At 35.7% G+C, this 25,194-nt stretch overlaps 1 protein-coding gene across 5 annotated transcripts; it reads left to right on the forward strand.

Annotated features, from left to right (window-relative positions):
- On the forward strand, positions 1-24,346 carry LOC147689627 (uncharacterized). Of its 5 annotated transcripts, XM_086937062.1 has the most exons (8): positions 672-861; positions 978-1,026; positions 1,337-4,642; positions 6,424-6,494; positions 12,476-12,542; positions 20,820-21,257; positions 22,524-22,739; positions 23,176-24,346. In XM_086937062.1, exons 6-8 carry the CDS (start codon positions 20,820-20,822, stop codon positions 23,434-23,436), a joined length of 915 nt encoding a protein of 304 aa, XP_086793188.1. In that variant the 5' UTR covers positions 672-861; positions 978-1,026; positions 1,337-4,642; positions 6,424-6,494; positions 12,476-12,542; the 3' UTR covers positions 23,437-24,346. The 5 variants fall into 5 exon arrangements, with proteins under 5 accessions (XP_086793189.1, XP_086793185.1, XP_086793188.1 ...); XM_086937063.1 differs by having other exon boundaries at positions 1-2,053; positions 4,573-4,642; XM_086937061.1 differs by having other exon boundaries at positions 672-1,026.
- The last annotated feature ends 848 nt before the right edge of the window (positions 24,347-25,194 follow it).

Genomic DNA, 25,194 nt, shown 5'->3' on the forward strand with positions numbered 1-25,194 from the left:
TACGCGTTTAATTTTTATATAATTGTAATTTGTTTTATGTGTTTTACAGTCTTTAGCCTATTTGTTTTATATATTTTGCGCTTGTTCTCTCTAATGTTTCCGTGTCGGGTCTCCTCCGTGGCGTGACGACTTGCAGGTAAGCGATGGTGTGTTTTTTAATTTACATTTTTATGTCGCTGTAATTTCTTTTATGTGTTCAGCCTATTATGTTTTTATTGTAATGTATTTATTTTTGGGGCCTGTTCTCTATACTGTTTCCGGGTTGGGTCGCCTTCGTGGCGTGACGACTTGCAGGTAAGCGATGGTGTGTGTTGTAATTAATAAATGGCTGTCTCTTTTTAATGACTGTGAGTTTTTGTAACTTTGTAAAGCTTTTTTTAGAATTAATTTATATCACTTTCGTTGCAGGTTTTTTTCCGCGTTGCTGCGTGGTCCCGGGATCTGGGCGTGGTCGCGGTTTCCGCTCGCCATTTTGCGCTCGGTGTCTGGCTTCGTGGGACGATGGATTTCAGGTACGCTGTTTAAATTTGTATGTCATTGTAATTTCTTTTAGGTGTTCGGCCTGTTTTGTTTATATTGTAATGTATTTCTTTTTTGGGACTGTTCTCTTTTGTGTTTTTGTGTAGGGGCTCATTCGTGGCATGACGACTTGAAGGTAAGCCATGTTGTGTTTTGTAACAAATGTCTGTCCCTTTTCAATGCCCGTGAGTTTTTTGACATGGAAAAGGTATTTTTGAGTTTATGTATATTCCTTTCTTTGCAGTAATTGAACGGCGGCGGCGTGCGAACGATTTCCGGTCGCCATTTTGTCATGGGATCTTTGGCTGTCTGTCTCCGTCTCCTTGGTCCAAGGAATTTCAGGTACGCGATTTAAATTGTAATGTAATTAGTATTTCTTTTACAGGTGTTCAGCCTTTTTGGTTTATATTCTTTTAATGTTTCTTTTTTGGGCTGTTCTCTCTATTGTTTCTGTGTAGCCTGCCGTGACGTGTCGGGTTTCCTTCTCCGTGGACGAACAACTTTAAGGTAAGCGCTGTTGTCATGTCTTAGTGCGACTCGGTGTAGATAGATTCAAATGTAATTTGTATTTTATTACAGGTGTTGTAGATTTAACGTAACAGGTGTTCGGGCTATTTTGTTTATGTTCTTCTGATCTTTCTTCGTGGACGAACAACTTTAAGGTAAGCGCTGTTGTCATGTCTTAGTGCGACTCGGTGTAGATAGATTCAAATGTAATTTGTATTTTATTACAGGTGTTGTAGATTTAACGTAACAGGTGTTCGGGCTATTTTGTTTATGTTCTTCTGATGTTTCTTTTTTGGCCTGTTCTCTCTAGTGTTTCCGTGTCGGGTCTCATCCGTGGCGTGACGACTTGCAGGTAAGCGATGTTTTTGGTAACTAAAGAATTACTGTCACTTTCGAATACCCGGAGTGTTTTGTTACGTTTCAAAAGTAATTTCTAACTTCATTTCTTTCCCTTTATTTGCAGGAATATGTCGGCGGCGTGGTGTCGTAATTCTATTATGCTTACTTTAATAGTTATTTTATATCGTGTGCTTTCTGTGTAGGGAATTATTGGAAAGAGCTATCGTGTTTTTCTACTTTAACAAAATGATATTCACCAGCACTTCTTTTTGTATTTGCAGGCAGCGTGGCGCCAACTCGTCTACCACTAAGCTTTGATATTCAAGATCGGCAAAAGTCGCACATTGCCACTAAGTACTCTAACGAGTCACAGCATCCATGACCTTTTCATTCGGCCAGACAGCCTCCTATCGGCAATTTACATATGTCGAGACAGCAACATCCTAAACAACATCTCACCTACATGTTCTTAACAACAAACTTTGCAAGTCTTTTGTTATTTAATGAACTAACTGCCGTTTTTTTTGTCTTCCACAGTATGTAAAGGACTACAGCCACGGAAAGAAACATTTCTTCGAGCGAGCTCAGAAGGTATACTTCGTGACAGTGGACTGGAGCCTCTCGATTTCTCGACCGATCTCAGGAGGTATACTTCGAGACAGCGGACTGGAGCCTTTCGACATAAACTGTAAGTTCCTTCCTGTCTGTGAAAGTAATTTGTCCTTTTGAGCTGCGGTATTACGACCACAATTTTCAGTTTTACACGCGCAACAAAGTAGTAATAATATGAATCACTTTAGAATTAAATTTTGTTGCCTTTACGTTTGTCCAATTTCACCATGTTTTTGTTTAATGCGTTTGAGTTCTTTTTGGTACATTGGCAATAGGTACATTTACGATATAAATGTTGTCGGATGTCTCCTTTATTCATGAACTTTTTGGATGCCTTGTTTGTGCGATGCCACATTTTATTTAATATGCATAAATCGTGGGGCTGAGTTAGCTGACCACAAGCATGTATTTGTCGCAACACTAGATTTAGTCAAAGCACGAAGGCCTGTTACATTTACTGAGAGCATAAAGAACAGTTAGGATAAGGTGAGACCGACGACTTTCAGTGCAAAGTTATACATCGGCAAACTGTGCATGTAGGAGGAAAATGTAGGTAGATTTACGATATAAATGTTTGCGCATGTCTACTTTATTGATGGCCTTTGAAAATTCGAACACATGCTTACTTTGTAAGGCCTTGCTGTTTAATGCAATTCGTCATTATGTACATTTGGGATGCCTTCTTTGTGCGATGCCAGATTTTATTTCATATGCTCAAATTGTTGAGCTGAGTTAACTGAACACAAGCATGTGTTTGTCGCAACACTCGATTTAGTCACAGCATGAAGGCCCGTTACATTTACTGACAGCATAAAGAACAGTTAGGATAAGGTGAGACACGACGACTTTCAGGGCTAACTAATACATCGGCAAACTGCATTTAGGAGGAAAATGTTTGCGCAGGTAAGTTTAGCCCTTTCTGTGAAAATAATTTGTCCCCTTTTTTTTAGTTCATATGCTCAAATCGTAGGGCTGAGAGTTAGATGAGCACAAGCATGTGTTTGTCGCAACACTAGATTTAGTCAGAGCATGAAGGCCCGTTACATTTACTGAGAGCATAAAGAACAGTTAGGATAAGGTGAGACACGACGACTTTGAGTGCAAAGTTATACATCGGCAAACTGCATTTAGGAGGAAAATGTTTGCGCATGTAAGTTTCTACCTTTCTGTGAAAGTCATTTGTCCCAGATTTTATACTGAGAGCATAAAGAAGTTAGGATAAGGTGAGACCGACGAGTTTCAATGCAAAGTTGTACATCGGAAAACTGCATTTAGGAGAAAAATGTAGGTAGATTTACGATTTCAATGTTTGCGCATGTCTACTTTATTCATGGCCTTTACACATGCTTACTTTGTAAGGCCTTGCTGTTTAATGCAATTCGTCATTATGTACATTTTGGGTGCCTTGTTTGTGCGATGCCAGATTGTATTTCATATGCTCAAATCGTAGGGCTGAGAGTTAGATGGGCACAAGCATGTGTTTGTCGCAACACTAAATTTAGTCATTGCATCAAGGCCCGTTACATTTACTGAGAGCATAAAGAACAGTTAGGATAAGGTGAGACACGACGACTTTCAGTGCAAAGTTATACATTGGCAAACTGCATAAAGGAGGAAAATGTTTGCGCATGTAAGTTTAGCCCTTTCTGTGAAAGTAATTTGTCCCCTTTTTTTATTTAATATGCTCAAATCGTAGGGCTGAGAGTTAGATGAGCACAAGCATGTGTTTGTCGCAACACTAGATTTAGTCAGAGCATGAAGGCACGTTACATTTACTTAGAACATAAAGAACAGTTAGGATAATGTGAGACACGACGACTTTCAGTACAAAGTTATACATCGGCAAACTGCATTTAGGAGGAAAATGTTTGCGCATGTAAGTTCAGGCCTTTCTGTGAAAGTAATCTGTTCTTTTGAGCAGCGGTATTACGAGCACATTTTACAGTTTTTATACGTGCAAACAAATCAGTAATAATACGTATTACTTTAGATTTAAATTGTCTTGCATATACATATTCCCAATTTCCCCATGTTTTTGTTTAATGCCTTTGAGTTCTTTTTCATACATCGCCAATAGGTACATTTACGATATAAATGTTTGCAAACTGTGCATTTAGGATGAAAATGTTTGCGCATGTAAGTATGCCTTTCTGTAAAACTAATTTGCAGTAAGAATACGTATCACTTTACAATTCAATTGTGTTGTATATACATTTGGCCAATTTCACCATGTTTTTTGTTAATCCATTTCACTGATTTAGGTAAGACTAATCTTTCACACACACATATATATATATGTTCAGTTACAACTTTAGTTCACAAACTGCTTTGCACGATGCGAGAAATTAAATAAAACACTGACAACATTCCTTCTTTTTTTTTTCACAACGTGCATGCGCGGATTTCTATATTTTTAAAGGCACATACAAACCAGTAACGTGACGCAAATAATTGCCATACTATTACATTAGAACGCATTAATTGCTAGTACGCAAAGCTTTGGCTAAGATTCAATTTGCACAGTTTGAATGAGAAAATCACTGCTTTTTTGGCCTGCACTCATAATATTTTGCTAATGCTATTTTTGTTTTGTAGGATAAAAAAGTACACGTTTGTTGCAACTGACCCATCGACTACACAATTTGAAATTCGTTATATAAACACGGTATGTTAATACTTTATTTATTTTACTTAATACATTTCGTTTTTTAATAATTGCTGTTTGTACTAAGCATTCTTTGCTGTATACTTATACACAAAATTTCGCTCATAAAGCACATCTTATGCTTTTGTACAAGAGCGCCACTGGTAAAGTTGGAATCAACAGAGAAGTAAAACTTATAACAAACACTTTTTGGAAAGGTCCCTGTAGGGAATGCTTTGACTCATTTACCACACGCAATATACATAGATCTCTTTATTTCCTGCCTTCCCTTTCAATTTCTTTCTTGCCTTTCCTTATGTCTCTCTTCTGCATTTACTCTGCATCTCCTTCACAATTTTACATTCAATGTCCTTTCTTTCACTCTCGCATTATTCTTCTCTCCTTTTCTCCGACTTTCTCTTTCTTTTGCTCTCCTTCTCTCTCCTGCATTCTCACTCTTCTGCCCTCACCCTATATATTCATCCCCACCTTCTTTACAGGTCCCGGCAGCAAATGCTTACATACTAAGCTAGCACATGCAACATACATACATTTCACTCTCTTGACTTACAATTCAATTTTGCATTTTTGCCTTTATCTCTTTTGCATTTACTCTGCATCTCCTTTCCCATTTTGCCATCAGTCTTTCTCTTTAATTTACTCCTGCTCTATTCTTCCCTCACTATTACACCTACTTTCTTTCTTCTTCTCTTTTCCCTCTTTTTTTCATGCCCTCTCTTATACCTTCTCTCTCCTGTTTTAATCTTCTTCCCTTCTATCATGCACACTTTCTTTTACTCCATCTCTATTCAGCTCTCACTTTTACCCATCCTTTTCTTCTCTCTCGTGCTCTCTATTTTTTGCGTCCTCCCCCTTCTGCTTGCTATCTCCCGACTTATCTATTATGCTTATCTCTTTTACCTTCTCTTTTCCTATTCCTTCTATCTTTATTTCTCTCACTCTCTTGCACACTTTCTTTTACTCCATCTCTATTCAGCTCTCACTTTTACCCATCCTTTTCTTCTCTCTCGTGCTCTCTATTTTTTGCGTCCTCCCCCTTCTGCTTGCTATCTCCCGACTTATCTATTATGCTTATCTCTTTTACCTTCTCTTTTCCTATTCCTTCTATCTTTATTTCTCTCACTCTCTTGATATCTTAACCTTTTGCCCCTCTCTTCTTCCAGACACTTTCCACCACTCCTTCTTTCTCTCCTCCTTATATCTCGCTCTTTTGTATTCCTTCTTTATTTCTCGCAATTTTGCACACTCTACCTATCTTACTTTCACACTCTTGTGGTTTTCTTCTTTATATACCCTTTTTGACATTCTTTTGTCCAAAAAAGTTCCTCACGTTCTCTCTTGCACTCTCTCTTCCTTTTTTCAATTACCAGCTGCTCTCTCCTTCCTTCTTGCTCCCTCTCTATTATGCTTCACTCTTTATCTATCATACTTCAATTTCCTGCACTCTTACTTCTTTATTTTTGTCTTTATTTTTGTCGTCTTTTCACTTCTTTGCATTCTCTCCATATCAAGCTTCTTTTTAACTTGCGCTGTTCATCATCCTTCTCCTTTTTTATTTTCACTCCTTTTCTTTTTGCCTATCTTCCCCTCTTTCTATCCATCTCTCTCTTCTTCCTGACCTCTATCTCTTTCCACCTTGTTATTTTATAGTCTTTACTACTATACTAGTTACTCTATAATACATACTGCTTCTAATTCTCTATTTACAACTTCTAATATACTTCACACAAATGTCCTCACTCTTCTCAAACTTTTGCTAACGGTATATTTTGCTTTTACAGGACAAAAAATTTGCCATTTGGTGCAACTGCCCCATCGAGGACACATCTTTCAAATTCGTTCATTCAACACGGTACGTTAATACTTAAAACTTATTTTACTTTAGACATTTTTGGGTAGTACTTCCTGTCTGTACTGGGCATTCTTTGCTAGATAGTTATACACAAAAGTTTGCCTCATAAACAACATTTAATTTACTTTGGAGATGAAAGCAGCACTGGTGAGGTCGTAATCAGGAGAGAGGTCAAAGGTAAAGGAAAACTTATAACTAAGACTTTGTTCTTTCTGTCTGTACTGGGCATTCTTTGCTGGATATACACAAAAGTTTGCCTCATAAACAACATTTGATTTAGTTTGGAGATGAGCAAATGATTAGATACTGAGACAGCACATGCAACATATATACATCTTTCTCTTGCCTTCCCTTTCAATTTTGCATTCTTGCCTTTCCTCTCTCTTGCATTTACTCTGCATCTCATTCATGATTTTGCCAGCAGTCTTTCTATTTTATTTACTCCTGCTCTATTCTTTCCTCACTTTCTCCTACTTTCCTTCTTTTTTTTCCTCTCCCTCTTTTGCATCCTTTCTCTTCTACACTCTCTCCTGTATTCCCCTCTTCTCTTTCTTTCTATCATGCACTTTCTTTTACTCACTCTATTCTGCTCTCACTTTTACTCCTCCTTACCTTCTCTCTGATGCTCTTTCTAGCTTGCGTCTCAGCTTGCTCTCTCTACTTATGCTTGCTCTCTCCCTACTTATCTATTATGCTTATCTCTCCTTCCCTCTCTTTTCCTATTCCTTCTATCTTTATCTCTCTCCCTCTTGCTATCTTATCTTTTGACCCTCTTCTTCTTGCATACCCTTTCCATCTCTCTCCTTTCTTTCTCTACTTCCTAAATGTAGCTGTCTCTTGAATTTATTCTTTATCTCTCTATTTCCTGCATCCTTTCTCCTTTCTGCTTCCTCTCTCCCTTTTCTATCATGCTTATCTCTCCTGCCATCTCTTTTCCTATTCCTATCTTTATCTCTCTTTGCATGCTCTTACCTTTTGCCCCTACACTCTCTCCTGTATTCCCCTCTTCTCTTTCTTTCTATCATGCACTTTCTTTTACTCACTCTATTCTGCTCTCACTTTTACTCCTCCTTACCTTCTCTCTGATGCTCTTTCTAGCTTGCGTCTCAGCTTGCTCTCTCTACTTATGCTTGCTCTCTCCCTACTTATCTATTATGCTTATCTCTCCTTCCCTCTCTTTTCGTATTCCTTCTATCTTTATCTCTCTCCCTCTTGCTCTCTTACCTTTTGCCCCTCTTCTTCTTGCATACCCTTTCCATCTCTCTCCTTTCTTTCTCTACTTCCTAAATGTAGCTGTCTCTTGAATTCATTCTTTATCTCTCTATTTCCGGCGTTCTTTCTCCTTTCTGCTTCCTCTCTCCCTTTTCTATCATGCTTATCTCTCCTGCCATCTCTTTTCCTATTCCTATCTTTATCTCTCTCTCGCATGCTCTTACCCTTTGCCCCTCTCTTCTTCTTGCATACTCTTTCCATCTCTCTCCTTTCTTTCTCTCCTCCTTATGTTGCTATCTTGTATTCCTTCTTTATTTCTCTTTATTTTGCCCACTCCATCTTACATTCACAATCTTGTGCTTTTTTTCATCTATACTCACCTTCTTTCTTCCATCACAATCTGTTCCCTCCTGCTCTCTTTATTGCTCTCCTATATATATCTCTCCTTTCTGCTCTCTCCTTCTCCCTACTACCCCCTATTTCAACTGCTCTCTCTTTCCTTCTAGCTCCCACTCGATTATGCTTCTCTTTTTATCTCCCTCCTTTCTGCTCTTTTCTCTTTGTCATCAATATCCCTCTTGCACCCTCTTCCAACTGCTCCATTCTTACTTATTTCTTGCTCATGCCCTCCTTCCCACCCTCTCTTTACCTCATGCATTTTCTCTCTCCTTTGCTCTCCCTTTTGCCCTCTCTTTTACTTTCACTTTCTATCTCCTTCCCTATGTTGTTCTCCATTTCCATCTTGCACTCCTTCTCTTTCTTGTCCTCTGACTCCATTCTGCACTCTCTTCTCTCTCCTTTTTGCTCTTTTTTCTCTCTCCTGCACCCTATTCCATCTCCTCTCTCTCCTTCCTTCTTCCTCCCTCTCTATCATGATTCTTTTTGTATCTCCCTTCTGCTATTTTCCCTTTGCCATCACTCTCCCTCTTGCCCCCTCTTCCAACTGCTCCCTTCTTAATTCTTTCTTGCTCATGCACCTCCCTTTAACTCCTGCTTTCTCTTTTCCTTGCTCTTCCTTTTGCACTCTGTGACTTTCACTTCTATCTCCTTCCCTATCTTGTTCTGGCTTTCCATCTTGCACTCCTTCTATTTTTTGCCCTATGCCTCCATTCTGCAGTCTTTTCCCCTTTCTACGTTCTCTCTCATGATCTCCATTATCTTGCGTCCTCTTTACTTCCTTATCGATCATACTTCTATCTCCTGCACCCTCTTCCTCTTTCTCTATCTTCTTTTTACCTCCTCTCTGCGTACTCCGTTCTTTTTTTGCACTCTCTTCTTTTTTTAAATTACTTCTTTATTCTTTCTTCTCTATATATCTCTCCTTTCTGCTCTCTTCCTTCTTCTTCCTGCCCCCTATTCCATCTGCTCTCTCCTTTCTTCTTGCTCCTTTTCTATCTATCATGCTTCTCTGTCCTGCACTCTCCTTCTTTTCTAATACTCTCCGTGTTCCTCTTCCTCCCTATCTTTCATTCTTCTCTCTATCTCTTTTATGCTTTCTTTTCTCTCTACCATACCTCTCTCCTGCACCCTCTTCCATCTGCTCTCTCTCCCTCCCTGCTCATGCCCTACTTCTTACTCTTCCTTTACCTTCTGCCTTTCTTCTTACTCCTGCGTATTATCTCCTTCCTGCCTTCACTCTCCATCTCTGTCCTTAAAAGATACCATCTCTTACCTGCAAGAAATCCCTTGTACCATGGAGACGGAGACAGACAGCGAGCCAAGGATCCCGCCCGGAAATTGTTCCCCCCACCGGGCCGTCGCAAAATACCTGCAGAGAACAAAAAAAAAACGTGATTAAACATTTCGGATGGGGCATTCAAAAAATACAGTCATTTATATTACAAAAGACATCATCGCTTACCTGCAATTTGTTCCGCCACAGACAAAGAAACATGATACGTCATCAAAGGCAGGTCCCGGCAATGCCGGGCTAGAATCGGGGGCGTTCCCGGCGTCGTTTTGTCGGCAAAAGCCAAAGAATCTTGAACGCCCCTGAGTCTGCTTTAAATTGACGGACAGGCCCCTCGTCCAATGGCTAGGCTCAATTTATGGAGCCAGACAATGAATGACGAGGGCCGACCCAAACTCACACTACAGTTCTCATTAGGTTTTGGCTTGCGCAAAAAAGCTGCTCCCTTTGCGCCCTGCGTCCTTTCTCCTTTCTGCTTGCTCTCTCCATCCTTTTCTATCATGCTTATCTCTCCTGCCCTCTCTTCCTATTCCTTCGATCTTTATCTCTCTCCCTGTTGCTCTTACCTTTTGCCCCTCTCTTCTTCTTGCATACCCTTTCCATCTCTCTCCTTTCTTTCTCTGCTCCTTATGTTGCTATCTTGTATTCCTTCTTTATTTCTCTTTATTTTGGCCACTCCATCTTATATTCACACTCTTGTGCTTTTCTTCATCTACCCTCTCACCTTCTTTCTTCCATCCTTCTCTTTACATCATGCTTTTTCTCTCTCTCCCTTGCTCTCCCTTTTGCCCTCTCTCTTACTTTAACTTTCTATCTCCTTCCCCATATTGTGCTACATTTCCATCTTGCACTCCTTCTCTTTCTTGCCCTCTGACTCCATTCTGCACTCTCTTCTCTTTTCTCTCTCCTTTTTGCTCTCTTTCTTCTTACTCTTGACCCCTATTCCATCTGCTCTCTCTCCTTCCTTCTTCCTCACTCTCTATCATCATTCTTTTTTTATCTCCCTTCTGCTATTTTCCCTTTGCCATCACTCTCCCTCATGGACACCCTCCCTTTAACTCCTGCTTTCTCTCTTTCTTGCTCTTCCTTTTGCTCTCTATATCCTTCCCTATGTTGTTCTGCCTTTCCATCTTGCACTCCTTATATTTTTGGACCTCTGCCTCCATTCTGCAGTCTTTTGCCCATTTTACGTTCTCTCTCATGATCTCCATTTATCTTGCATCCTCTCTACTTTCTTATCTATCATACTTCTATCTCCGGCACTCTCTTCCTCTTTCTTACTTATCTTTCTCTAACTTCTTTTCACCTCCTCTCTGCATACTCCGTTCTTTCTTAGCACTCTCTCTTCCTTTTTTTAATTACTTCTTTATTCATTCTTCTCTATATATCTCTCCGTTATGCTCTCTTCCTTCTTCCTGCCCCCTATTACATCTGCTCTTTTCTTTTTTCTAGCTCCTTTTCTATCTATCATGCTTCTCTGTCCTGCACTCTCCTTTTTCTTTTTTTTCTCTTTCTAATACTCTCCATGTTCCTCTTCCTCCCTATCTATCATTCTTATCTCTATCTCCTTTATGCTTTCTTTTCTCTCTACCATCCCTCTCTCCTGCACCCTCTTCCCTCCCTTTTTCTCTCTCTCATGTCCTCTCTCCTTCCTGTCTTCACACTCTATCTACGTCTCCATCTTGTCTTCACTTTCTATCTTGCACTTTTTTTACTTGCTATCTTCTCACTCCATTCTGCACTTACTTCTCTTCTTGCTTTCTAGCCCTCTTGATCTCTTATGTGTCTCCTCTCTTCATCAACACTTTCTAGCTACTTTGTGTGCTTTACACACATTTTTCCACTTCACTAAGTTAGTGTGAGCATCCCTATAAGGCTATATAGATGATGTTAACTATAGTGTTTATTTAGGAACACTATGCAACAACTATAGAACACACTGGACAAACGCAATGACTTATATTTACAACTAATTGTGTGAAAGTTTTATGTTTGTCTGTTATTTCTTTTACAGGTGCACAAACACTTTTGGAATGAGCAATTGCTCTTCCCCTTTTTTTTATGCACTAAATCATTTTTTTGATATTTTCACTTTCACGCCCCCAGGTCAGGGTGGGCGATTAGAGAGTCCATACCGCCGGGGTATAATTCTGTCATTATAAATGCCTAAGGAAATGTAAACAACTGTAAAACATGAAACATGTTGACTGACTAATTAGTATTTTAAATTAACAAATCCATTACCTTGGGCATTAAATTCAGACACATAACTCTTTCATTTGTGTACTAAGCATCAAGAATTATAGATTTTTACTTACACATTAGGCAGTTTTAATTATAAAACTCACAACATGCCTTTTTCACAAAACCTGCTCCGCAGTCTTCTGGCGTCGTAGCACACCAAAGAGGCATTCGGCCTCTTTGGTGGGGCCCAATGATGAAGCATGACACTGACTAGGTCGGTGTGTGAGGGCTTTCTTTTCCACCTAAAGTGAGTGTGCAATTCCCCAGTTGCATCACTCAGTCTCTGTGGCAAATTCAGATGTATTTAACGTCTCTTCTATTGTTTATTTAGATTTAACAAGGGATTAAGTGTTCCTTAATCTCACTACCTCTCCTATTCCTTTGTACTTGCTTAAAATTACAAACAATGCATCTAATACACTCTTTACAACTTCTCATAAAAATCACTTCATGTAATTTACATTTCTATTTTTTTGTAGCTTACATTCTACACCTCTATATCCTCTCTTCCTTATCAGACTTCTCTCTTTCATTATCTTTCTCTTCATCTTTCCACTACTCTCAATATTGCCTAACCACCCCTCTTTATTAACATCTCTTCTTCCTGCCCTCCATCTCTCTCTATCTTGCTCACTTTATCCTCCTTACTACTATACATTACTAGTTACTCTATACTACATACACTTCTAATACTCGATTTACAACTACTAATATGCTTCACTCAGTCCACACACATACTACACATACAACTTCTACACATAGTCTTGAGTATCGAGCCGCTTTTATTATATTAATAAGTCAACTCAATATTAATGCTTGTTTCATTCTTCCTTAGATTGCCAATTGATTGAATAACATCAGACGTAATTCTTTGACACAACATCAGTGAAAACATCATCACGGTAAAAGTATCTATTTTGCTTCTTTATTGACTTGTAAGTATAGAAATAGCAAGGGAAAAAGCAAAACACATATCAACACACACCCATATATATATATATATATATATATATATATATATATATATATATATATATATATATATATATATATATATATATAGTATATACTTAGAATTCGAAAAGATCATATAGAAGATTTCCATAGGTAACATTAATCTTAAGAAAAAAAAATAGTTAACAAAAAAGTAAAAGTAATTGCTTTTTCTTTTGATAGCAGCTCCAACTATAAAACAAGTCCAAAACAACAATAGAGTGGATTTAGAGAAAAAAAACTAGACAATCAGATATATAATTAGTTATTAAAAAAATTATATATATATTTATATACTTAACATTGAAAATTATTTCTTTTATAAAGACAATTGCTAATTGTTTGGAAATATATACAATTAGAAGTATGTTTTTTAAATAAGCTATCAACCTGTAACTTGGAATATATTTAACAGTAAAATAACTATATATATATACATATATATATATCCAAATATATATATATATATATGCTAATAGTATAACTTATAGCTAGTACATCACTAAAATTGTAAACAAAATACATCTAAATCTGCTACCTAAAATACAATGCAAAAAAATAGTGTTCAATTAATTGCCTTGCATTATAGTTAAGTACAAAATAAAATATAAATTAGCAATAGATATATATATATATATATATATATATATATATATATATATATATATATATATAGAGATTAAATAAGAGAACGAAAATAGACTCGCGGATAACAAAAAAATCTAGCAATACTGTAGCGATATCAAATTATTTCATAAATTAGATTAGCTAACATGCAAATACTAGCAGCAGATTATCATCAAGGTCATGACAAATTTACATGCAATTCGAGAGGTTATCAATGCTTGCCAAATAGTACTTTTGCAATTATACACAACTATTACAAAGATGCACATACATGGACTAAAGAAGACTTGCATTACATTATGAAATTAGGTGATGCTTTATATATAGATATGCATTTACTTAATAGCGAACAACTTAGGCATCCAGATGAGTTACCTAATTTTATTGAACACAATACTACTATCTATTCTCTTAAACTTAAAGAACCTTATTATGGAGACATATTACAACAATGTGACCCTTCGTTTCCAAATCTCAACAAAATATTAAAACCTGCACTTGATTCCAACTCCGGTGTTATACTTTGCATGGAAATTTATGTTATTTCCATTTTTAAGAAAAATGATTCATACTTTGTATTTGACTCACATAGTCGTGATAAGACTGGAATGCCTCATCCAAATGGAACATGTATTACTATACAGTTCACATTTGAAAAACTTCTAGAGTACATCACTAATCTGGCACACTATCTTAAGAAACCAAACCTGAATTGTGTGCCGTATGAATTAACTCCAATACAAATAAGTACGATTACAAAAGAATCACTTCAAAAAGCAATGGTGCGTCATGAAAAAAATAAGAATGCAGTAGCACCGAAAAAATTTTATGTGTATTCTACTAAAGGTAGTGAAAATTTTTTCACACAAGCATTTGAAATGCGTATAGAAAATGCCAAAAAAATCATTCAGAGATGTCAATCTAAAAAAAAAACTTTTTGGAATAAGGAACAGCCATTAGCATTTTTAGATAATACTCCTAGTACTAGTACGTATTCCTGTGCAATTCTCACTACAACAGGGCCTAATAATCAATCTAAAGAGAACAGCAAGCAGATCAGCACAACACAATATACTAATACACCAGAAGAGACTACTCCTACTGACACATATGCAAGTATACTTAAGAAAACACTTAAGAGCAACACAGAAAGACAACATATTAATAGCACACACATAAATCTACAACAAACAATACCAGCAAGTAAGTTAAATACCAACACATATTCTACTAATGTAATTAATAACACACACATAAATGTACAACAAACAATAAACACAAGTAATGTACATACAAACACATATTCAAGTGATTACTATAATACATATAAACTTATTACTGGAAGTAATGACAGTTTACTTCATGATAATATACACAATAGCACATTGCAGAACAAGGAAAGTAGCACAAATAATACCAATATAGATTCACATATTTTAACACAAACACCACAAGAAATTCCCTTTTTACATAACACACATCCACAGGACAAAAATACACATAGTGATAAAACTAGTCACTATACACATTGTCTTCAAAATAGTATATTTGCTATTCTAAAGAACTACTGTAAACCAGCATATATTTGGGATAGTGTAGACTTGCACTGTATTATGAATCTTGGAGATGCTTTGTACACTGAAATGCACTCTGTCGGTGAACAAGATTGTATGCAACCTCTAAAGTTACCAAATTACATAGTTAGCAATGACATAATCTATTCTACAAAGCTCAAAAAATGCTTTAGCGAAGAACTAACAAAATCAGCACAAACTTTACATAGTAAATTTATATCTGCACTAACTTCTACAATTAATTCACAAACTGGTATATTGATCTCTATAGGTAGATATATAATTTCAGTCTTCAAAACTCTACATACATACTCTCTATTTGATTCACATAGCCAAAATGAAAATGCAATACAACATCCTAATGGAACATGTATTGCTATCAACCTTGACTCTATTAATCTTATTATAGAATACATCCTAAAATTAGGCAATAGAGAACAAATTACTAATTCTGAGAGTATTACTTTAGATTTAACTACAGTGAACATAACAACAATTAGCAAAAAAGGTTTACACCAAACACAACGGAATCATAGACAAGGAAATGTAAAGTCAAGAAAAAGCATATATGTTCATACAACACATATATCTATAAATGCATTAGGGGAAATTCCTTCGAATAACTTACAAGTAGAAAATACAATACTAAACACACAAAACAGCAATAGTCAGGACAATAGACTGCATGTAACAGAAGACAGTTATTTAGCTTCACACATAGCTCTTAACAATACTGAGATAATAAACACATTAACAGCTAATGTTGAATCACTAATTCAACCAACAAATATAGAAATTCTAGAAGTAAACAGTACTAGAAAAAGAAAACAGACACAAAACAAAGAGAATGAACTTAATCATAGACATATAACAGGTCAAACAACAAATGAGATAATTAGGATATTTCAGGAAGAAATAAGATATGGACCCGAGTACACATGCACTATTTGCAATCAACTCTGGCATAAGCAAAGTCTTCAAAATACACACAGTATTAGTAAGAGAGCTAAATTCATAGAATGTAATATTAGCAAATACAGAACAAATGAGATATGCAGAACATGTTACACATATATATCAAAAGACAAAATACCTCCATGTTCAGTATATAATGGGATGACATTTCCTGATATCCCACCAGTCTTACAGTTGCATAACTTAGAAGAAAGATTAGTATCGCCAAGAATACCTTTTTTACAAATTAGAACATTACCACGTGGATTCCAAAAATCTCTATCAGGTGCAGTAGTAAATGTCCCTGCAGACGTTATGACAACAGTAACTGTTTTACCAAGGCAAATTAATGATAACATGACAATTCCAATAAAATTAAAAAGGAAATTAAGTTATAAATCTTATACCCATTATGAAAATGTTAGACCAAACAAAGTTAAACGTGCAGCTTTATATTTAGCCACTACAAGCACTTTGTTTCAAGAATATGGAATCACTATTAATGAAGATTGGGATTATACAACACAAGATATACATTCTTGTGATGAGACTTCAGATACAAGTAATACGTCAGATTCCTCAGACAACATTCCAGCAGGAAATTTAGATACTATGTTAGATAATGAAACTATTACTACAGAAACAAATAATATTTTAAGTTTAGCACCTGCAGAATATAACACACCAAGAGGCCTGTATGAAGACAAAGATTCTGAATATTTGGCATTCCCAACTATATTTGGCGGGAAACGAAGGCCGACTAATGAAGAAAGGCATGTCCCAATACATTACAGCACAATCTGTCAATCAGAAGTAAGAAGTAATGATCTAAGAGTAGCAAAGTGTGTTACTAATCTTTTCTTTAAATTAAAAACATTACACATTAAACAATTACAGAGCAAAATATTTATATCTCTTAGGAAATACTTTAATAATGGAAACATTATAACTGCCAAAGACATAAAGAATAAATTAGATACAATTTTGCAGTATAATGAAGGATACAAAATACTTAAAACTATCCGTAGTTCACCACCATATTGGGAGCAATGCAAAAAAGACCTCTTTGCTATGATTAGACAATTAGGATTACCAACATTTTTTTTAACGTTATCTGCTGCAGAAACGAAATGGTATCACTTAATTAACATATTATTACGTACAGAAAAGAGACCAGAATGCACAAAAGAAGAATTTAACAATATGTCATGGGAAACAAAATGCAAATTAATACAGCAGAATCCCATTACATGTGCAAGACATTTTGACTTTCAAGTTCGGAAATTATTTAATTCTGTTTTATTGCATGAAAGTAATCCAATTGGCAAAATTATTGATTACTTTTATAGAGTGGAATTCCAACAACGGGGATCACCACATATACATGCTATAATATGGATAGAAAATGCTCCACTATATGAAACTTCTGATAGAGATGAAGTCACTACTTTCATAAATAAGTATGTTACATGTGCAAAAACAGAAGAACCAGATATAGAGTCTTTACTACCTCTACAAAGACACGGCCATACCAAGAACTGCCGTATCAAACATAAAAGAACATGCAAATATCATTATCCCAGATATCCAATGCCTGAAACTTTTATACTAGAACCAATAGAGCTAGACAAAACAAATAACGAGCTCTTACAGCAAATTGAACTAATACATCTAACTATAAATAGCCAAGAATTTTCAAATTATACTTTTGAACAGTTTTTGCATTCAATGAACATAGATCTAAAACAATATACTTTATGTATACAATCTATTATACAAAAAAATACTATTTTCTTGAAAAGAACACCAGCTGAATGCTTTATAAATAACTACAATCCAACTATTTTGAAAGCATGGCAAGCAAACATAGATATACAATACATCTTAGATGCATATGCATGTGCTGTGTATATTGTTTCATACATTAGTAAATCACAGCGAGGAATGAGCAAACTAATTGCCCAAGCTGCTAAAGAAGTACATGCTAATCCAAGTATTAAGGAACAACTTAAGCATATAGGGAACAAATTCTTAAACTGTACAGAAATAAGTGCACAAGAAGCAGCATATCTAATACTACAAATTCCTTTACGGAAAAGTTCAAGATCTTTTGTATTTATCAATACAAGTCCTAATGAAAAGCGTACATACTTATTAAAAGACATCGAAACTATCAATTCTTTACCAGATGAGTCTTGTAAAATACAATATGATAATATTATAGTCAGGTATAGTAAACGCCCTGTAAAATTAGAAACATGTACATTAGCTGACTATGCATCTATGTATAATGAAAAGAAAAAATGTAAAGGAAAAGAAGAAACAGGCCATGACAATTTCCTTATTGAAAATAACTTTCATAGCTCAGATGACGAAGAACTTGAGATAAATTTAGTAGACGAAACAAACTGCATAAAAAGAAAAAAAGCAAGAGTAATTCGCTATTGCAGATTTAACATCAAAAATGACTCAGAAAATTACTATAGAGAATTGCTCATGCTTTTTTACCCATGGCGAAATGAACATAATATAATTAATAACAAGGGAACTTATTATGAACGCTATCTAGAACTTAAAAATGCAGTTGATTCAAACCATAATAAATATAATAAACATAATAAACAACTAACAACTAATAGCAATGAAACTAGTATATTAGATACATTGCTACCACCAATAGATACAGAAGAAGATAACACCATATGCCATGAAGTGCAAAATAATGAAAACCCATTGTATGACCTATCATTTGATTTAGGGATTAGAAGTACAAGTAGAGAAGAATCAATAAGCAATAACATAATGCCAAAAGAACAATATGATAGTATAATGCAAAATCTAACAGAAGAACAACTTAACTTTATATATCATCATTTGCATTGGGTTAAAACTAAAGAAACACCATGCTACACATTTTGTACAGGTGGTGCAGGAGTAGGCAAAAGTTTCCTTATAACAGCACTTTACCAAACATTAGTACGTTATTACAATACAAAAGCAGGAGAAAACCCAGATAACATATATGTATTGCTTACAGCTCCAACTGGCAAAGCAGCACATAACATTCAAGGACAAACACTACATAGTACTTTTAAAATACCTATTTCACAAACACTAACTCATAGACAGCTAACTCATGAGAATAGAAGCACACTACAAGGTCAGCTAATGCATCTTAAATTGCTAATAATTGATGAAATATCAATGGTAGGGGCTAATGTATTCAACTTTATACATAATAGATTGCAAGAGATAAAAATGTCTGATCTCCCTTTTGGCGGTATATCTATTTTAGCAATTGGAGACTTTTACCAATTGAAGCCAGTTTTTGACCCATACATATTTGACAACCCAAAACATTCATATAGGCCAGTAAGTACTAATTTATGGCAGACACATTTCAAGTTATTTGAGTTGACTAAAATAATGAGACAACAAAATGACTTGCCATTTGCTCAACTACTAAACAGATTAAGAGAAGGGAAACAAACAAATGAGGATATTATACAGATAAAAACACGAGAAATAGAGCCACCTGAAAACATTAGCAAAACGATCCCTTACATTATGGGAACTAACAATGAAGTCAATAGCGTAAATAATGCAGTTTTATTAGAACATATAACCCATTACCCAGTTTACACAGCTACAGCAATAGATACAGTTGCAGCAGACTTAAGTGAAGCAGTAAAAAAAAAAATACTAAAACAGTTGCCCACAGATTCTACTAAAACAATGAGCCTGCCATCAATATTACATATTGCATTGCAATTAAGATATGATTTAACTAACAATATAAATGTCAATGATGGTTTAACAAATGGTGCAACAGGTATAGTAGAATTTGTGGAAACTATCAATAACAGCCCAAATGTAATTTGGATTAATTTTGATAAAGAAACAGTAGGCAAATTAACAAGACAAGAAAACAAACACATATATCACAGTAATATTTTGCCTCATTGGACACCCATTCATGCTATTACACGGCATTTCCAATATACACAGAAATTTATAACTATTATACGCAAACAATTCCCATTGAGACAATCATCTGCAAGAACTATACATAGAACACAAGGAGAAACAATTGAGCCCATTTACATTCACTTTAACAACAGTAAAGTACATCATCTACATTATGTAGCTTTAAGCAGAGCTAAATCTTTAGACAACATATACATTAGAAACTTTCAGCAAGACAAAATAGCTGTACATCCAAAAGTGCATGAAGAAATGACACGTTTAAGAACACACATGCTATTACAAATATCAGTACCACAATTGCATAGCTATAGACAACAGTGTAATATAATTGTCCATAACATACGGTCCTTGCAAAGAAATTACACTGCTATGAAATCAGACAAAAATATCATGAACAGTGATATTATATGCCTTACTGAAATCAACACAACTAGAAAAGCAGATAAGAATACGTTCTTAATAGAACAATATCACCTACTATTATTTGATAAATTTCACAACCAGCACACTAAGCATGGTATTGCCATTTACTACAAAAAAAACATGCTTTTATCGCCAATATATCAAACACAACACGAAATTGACTTTTTAATTTTCACTCTGCATCTTAATGATTCTGAATACTTATTTATTATACTGTACAAACCACCACATGTACTTTTGCAGACATTATTACAAGCTTTAAGTAGCATAATTTACTTGTATCCAAATTCAAAATATGTCATCATGGGAGACTTCAATATAGATTTAACACAAATGTCACCAAACAGAACTTTGCTATTAGAATATATGCTGCAGCAATTTCAATGCCAGCAAAAAATAGAACAATACACAACAGACTACAATTCTACACTAGATCACATCTATACTAATGACAACATCATGCACTACGGTACATTAGAATCATATTACAGTGATCACAAAGCATTATGGGTGGCAGTTTAAAATGCAACAACTTCATTAACATGCTATTTTATTACAGGTAATAGCAAAAGGGGAAAAATGTATGCTCAGAATGTGTACTAACATTTTCTCTCATTTCAGATGATTTCCATAGAAGACCTCAAAAAAATGAAACATGAAGACAACAAACCTTACCAAAAAACAATCCGAGCCAACGTAATAAAATGTTCGACAAAAACAAACTATACAAATGCTAAACAAGAGCACAAAGTAATGTATCATCTAGCTCTAGCTGATGAAAGTAGTTGCATTAAAGCAACGTGCTACAATGAGCCATTTTACCAGCAAACGAAAGAAGGGAATGGAATTATGATTCGCAATTTCTTAGCCAAAAACAATGTGATTATCATCACAAAACAAACGAAACTATCACGCATGATGCCCTTATCTATACCTCAAGAAATAATACAGGAGGCACAATATATACTACAACCCCCTGCTCCACCAATATCACCGATAAAAACAGTAAAAGCAGCTTCACTACGCTCATTAATGAGCATTTCTGGGACTATTGCTGAGGTAAGCTTATACAAAAAAATTCACCCTTTTACACACACACTATATACCAAAAAGTCTTGCACACAATACTTACACCTTTGACAAACTCTCACTCTTTGACAAACTCTCGCTCTTTGATAGACTCTCTCTCTCTTTGACAGACTCTCTCTCTCTTTGACAGACACTCTCTCTTTGACAGACTCTCTCTTTCACTCCCTCTCTCTCTCTTTACAGACTCTCTCTCTTTAACAGACTCTCTCTCTCTTTGACAGACTCTCTCTCTCTCTTTGACTCTCTCTTTGACTCTCTCTTTGACTCTCTCTTTGACTCTCTCTTTGACTCTCTCTTTGACTCCCTCTCTCTCTCTTTCAAAGAGTCTCTCTCTCTTTGACAGACTCTCTCTCTTTGAGCAGACTCTCTCTCATTGACTCTCTTTGACTCCCTCTCTTTGACAGACTCTCTCTTTGACAGACTTTCTCTCTTTAACAGACTATCTCCCTCTTTGACACCATCTCTTTCTTTAACAGACTCTCTCTTTCTTTGACAGACTCTCTCTTTCTTTGACAGACTCTCTTTGACTATCTCTCTTTGACTCACTCTCTCCTTGACAGACTCTCTCTTTGACAGACTCTCTCTCTTTGACAGACTCTCTCTCTTTGACAGACTCTCTCTCTCTTTGACAGACTCTCTCTTTGACAGACCCTCTCTCTTTGACAGACCCTCTCTCTTTGACAGACTCTCTCTCTTTGACAGACTCCTCTCTTTGATGACTCTCTCTCTCTCTGACAGACTCTCTCTCTTTGACAGACTCCTCTCTCTCTTTGACAGACTCCTCTCTCTCTTTGACAGACTCTCTCTCTTTGACAGACTCCTCTCTCTTTGACAGACTCGCTCTCTCTTTGACAGACTCGCTCTCTCTTTGACAGACTCGCTCTCTCTTTGACAGACTCGCTCTCTCTTTGACAGACTCTCTCTCTTTAACAGACTCTCTCTCTCTTTGACAGACTCTCTCTCTCTTTGACAGACTCTCTCTCTCTTTGACAGACTATCCCTCTTTGACAGACTCTCCCTCTTTGACAGACTCTCTCTCTCTCTTTGACAGACTCTCTCTCTCTTTCACAAACTCTCTATTTGACAGACTCTCTCTTTCACAGACTCTCTTTCTCTTTGACAGACTCTCTATCTCTTTGACAGACTCTCTATCTCTTTGACAGACTCTCTCTCTCTTTGATAGACTATCTCTTTGACAGACTCTCTTTAATTTCTATTACCAATTTTATCTTACAGGAAGAAGAAATAAAAACAATTGTTATTGCCGGACAAGATACAAAACTTAAATCAATAACTGTGAAAGACACAACGGACTCAGTAAAAATAACTCTTTGGAGAGATGCCACAGACTTTCCCATTGAAATTGGATCCTACATTAAGATGACGCACTTGACAGTGCATGAATTTAACAACAATAAAATGTTAAACACAACAAGGAATACACAATTTCAAGTAAGTACAAATTATGAAAATATTAATAACTTGCTCTACTACTCAATCTATACTATCTACTTCTTCAAACACCATCAAACTCTATATTCACTAATTAAAATTCACTCAAACTATCGCTTCTAATACTCTCTATCTAAATGCATTAAGCTACACTATGTATTATACTAATCACTACTATAAAGCTAACTTATACTCTCCACTTTATGAAAACGTATTTTTACTAAAGTATCTATAACATTACAAAACAGTCTATAATCCTCTATTATACCTTTTCACTATACGTACTCACAAACTATCCTTTCTTAAACTATCTTCACTACTTATTAACATTATTTAAGACTGCATATATCAAAAAATTTGTCCGTAGGTCAACACAAGAAAAGAAATAAAATAACTTCATAAATATGAAATTAACTAAATTCTTTTTCCTTCACAGAAAATAGAACCGCCAGAAGAAGAAATAAATATGACTATATATAGCCTCGAAAATGCGAATCAGGAACACAGTACACTAAATGTACATATTGATAATGCAGAAAATTTACAATCAGTCGAAATAGATAACAATATTCTACTGGACTACTTCCAAATACCACCGGACATTGACGACATTCAGGAAGCACTAATGCCAATCTTGCCCAAAAATGTCAATGTAATATTACAAAATGGATACATACGGAAAATACATGAGTTGTGAAAAACAACACAATACTTGACTGTAAATCAATGTACAAAATGGGAGATATTCAAATTATGTTTCAGTAAAAAGGCTAAAAATACAGTATTTTAATTAAAGTTTCATTTGGTTGCAAACAATAACACTAAATATATATTTACTTAAAAAAAATTTTTAAAAGGTTTTTATCTTGTATTCTCTTTGACTAACTGTCTCTCTTTGACAGACTGTGTCTCTTTGACAGACTCTCTCTCTTTGACAGACTCTCTCTTTGACAGACTCTCTCTCTTTGACAGACTCTCCCTCTTTGACAGACTCTCCCTCTTTGACAGACTCTCCCTCTTTGACAGACTCTCCCCCTTTGACAGACTCTCCCTCTTTGACAGACTCTCCCTCTTTGACAGACTCTCCCTCTTTGACAGACTCTCCCTCTTTGACAGACTCTCCCTCTTTAACAGACTCTCTCTCTCTCTTTGACAGACTCTCTCTCTCTTTGACAGACTCTCTCTCTCTTTGACAGACTCTCTCTCTTTGACACTCTCTCTTTGACAGACTCTCTTTGACAGACTCTCTCTCTCTTTGACAGACTCTCTCTCTCTTTGACAGACTCTCTCTCTCTTTGACAGACTCTCTCTTTGACAGACTCTCTCTCTCAGACTCTCTCTCTCTTTGACAGACTCTCTCTCTCTTTGACAGACTCTCTATTTGACAGACTCTCTCTTTGACAGACTCTCTCTCTCTTTGACAGACTCTCTCTCTCTTTGACAAACTCTCTCTTTGACAGACTCTCTCTCTTTGACAGACTCTCTCTCTGTTTGATAGACTATCTCTTTGACAGACTCTCTTTAATTAAAAATGGGAGATATTCAAATTATGTTTCAGTTAAAAGGCTAAAAATACAGTATTTTAATTAAAGTTTAATTTGCTTGCAAACAATAATACTAAATATATATTTACTTAAATAAAACTTTTTAAAGCTTTTTATCTTGTATTTGCATTATTATTACAGAGTACATAAGATATGTTAATGGACAATTTTACTTGAAAAAGACTACAACAAATGTAATTATTCTATAGCAAATTGAGCTACATGCAAAAATGTTAATGTGTAAATTTTTTTTTACATAGCTTTTCACACATGCATCATACATCCATGCAACTTTAACTATCCATCCTTTCATTCTTCCACCCATCCTTCATACATCCTTCATACATCCATCATTTTATCTATACATCAATTCACCGACACTTTCATCCATCCACCCATCATTCATCACACAACCTTTTCACACATCCATCAATTAACTCACACTTTCATCCATCCACCCATCATTCATCACACCACCTTTTCACACATCCATACATCATTCATCCATGCAACATTTTATACATCCATCCACCTACATTTTCTTTTATACGTCCTTCCGTCCAACATTTCATCCATTCACACTTTCAACAATCCAACCTGCATCCATCCACACTTTCATCCTTCCATACATCCATCCATCCTTTACACATACACACACGTTTTCACACATCCATCAGTCATCCATGCAACATTTAACATCAATCTATGGATTCTTCAGAACTTATGGTTTTTTCAAACTAGTAAAGTCACTGTGCAATATTGTACTTATGCATCGTTCGGTGTGACATCCTCAAGTGCCTTATTGATGTTTTCCAACAATACATGCAATTGCATTCTAAAACCTTCACATCATTGTATATGTTCTTTAAAGAAGTTTGCAGGACCACAGCGAACTGTTCTTAATGTCATTG

The sequence above is a fragment of the Lissotriton vulgaris genome, chromosome 9 (assembly GCF_964263255.1).
Source record: "Lissotriton vulgaris chromosome 9, aLisVul1.2, whole genome shotgun sequence".
Classification (NCBI taxonomy): Eukaryota; Metazoa; Chordata; class Amphibia; order Caudata; family Salamandridae; genus Lissotriton; species Lissotriton vulgaris.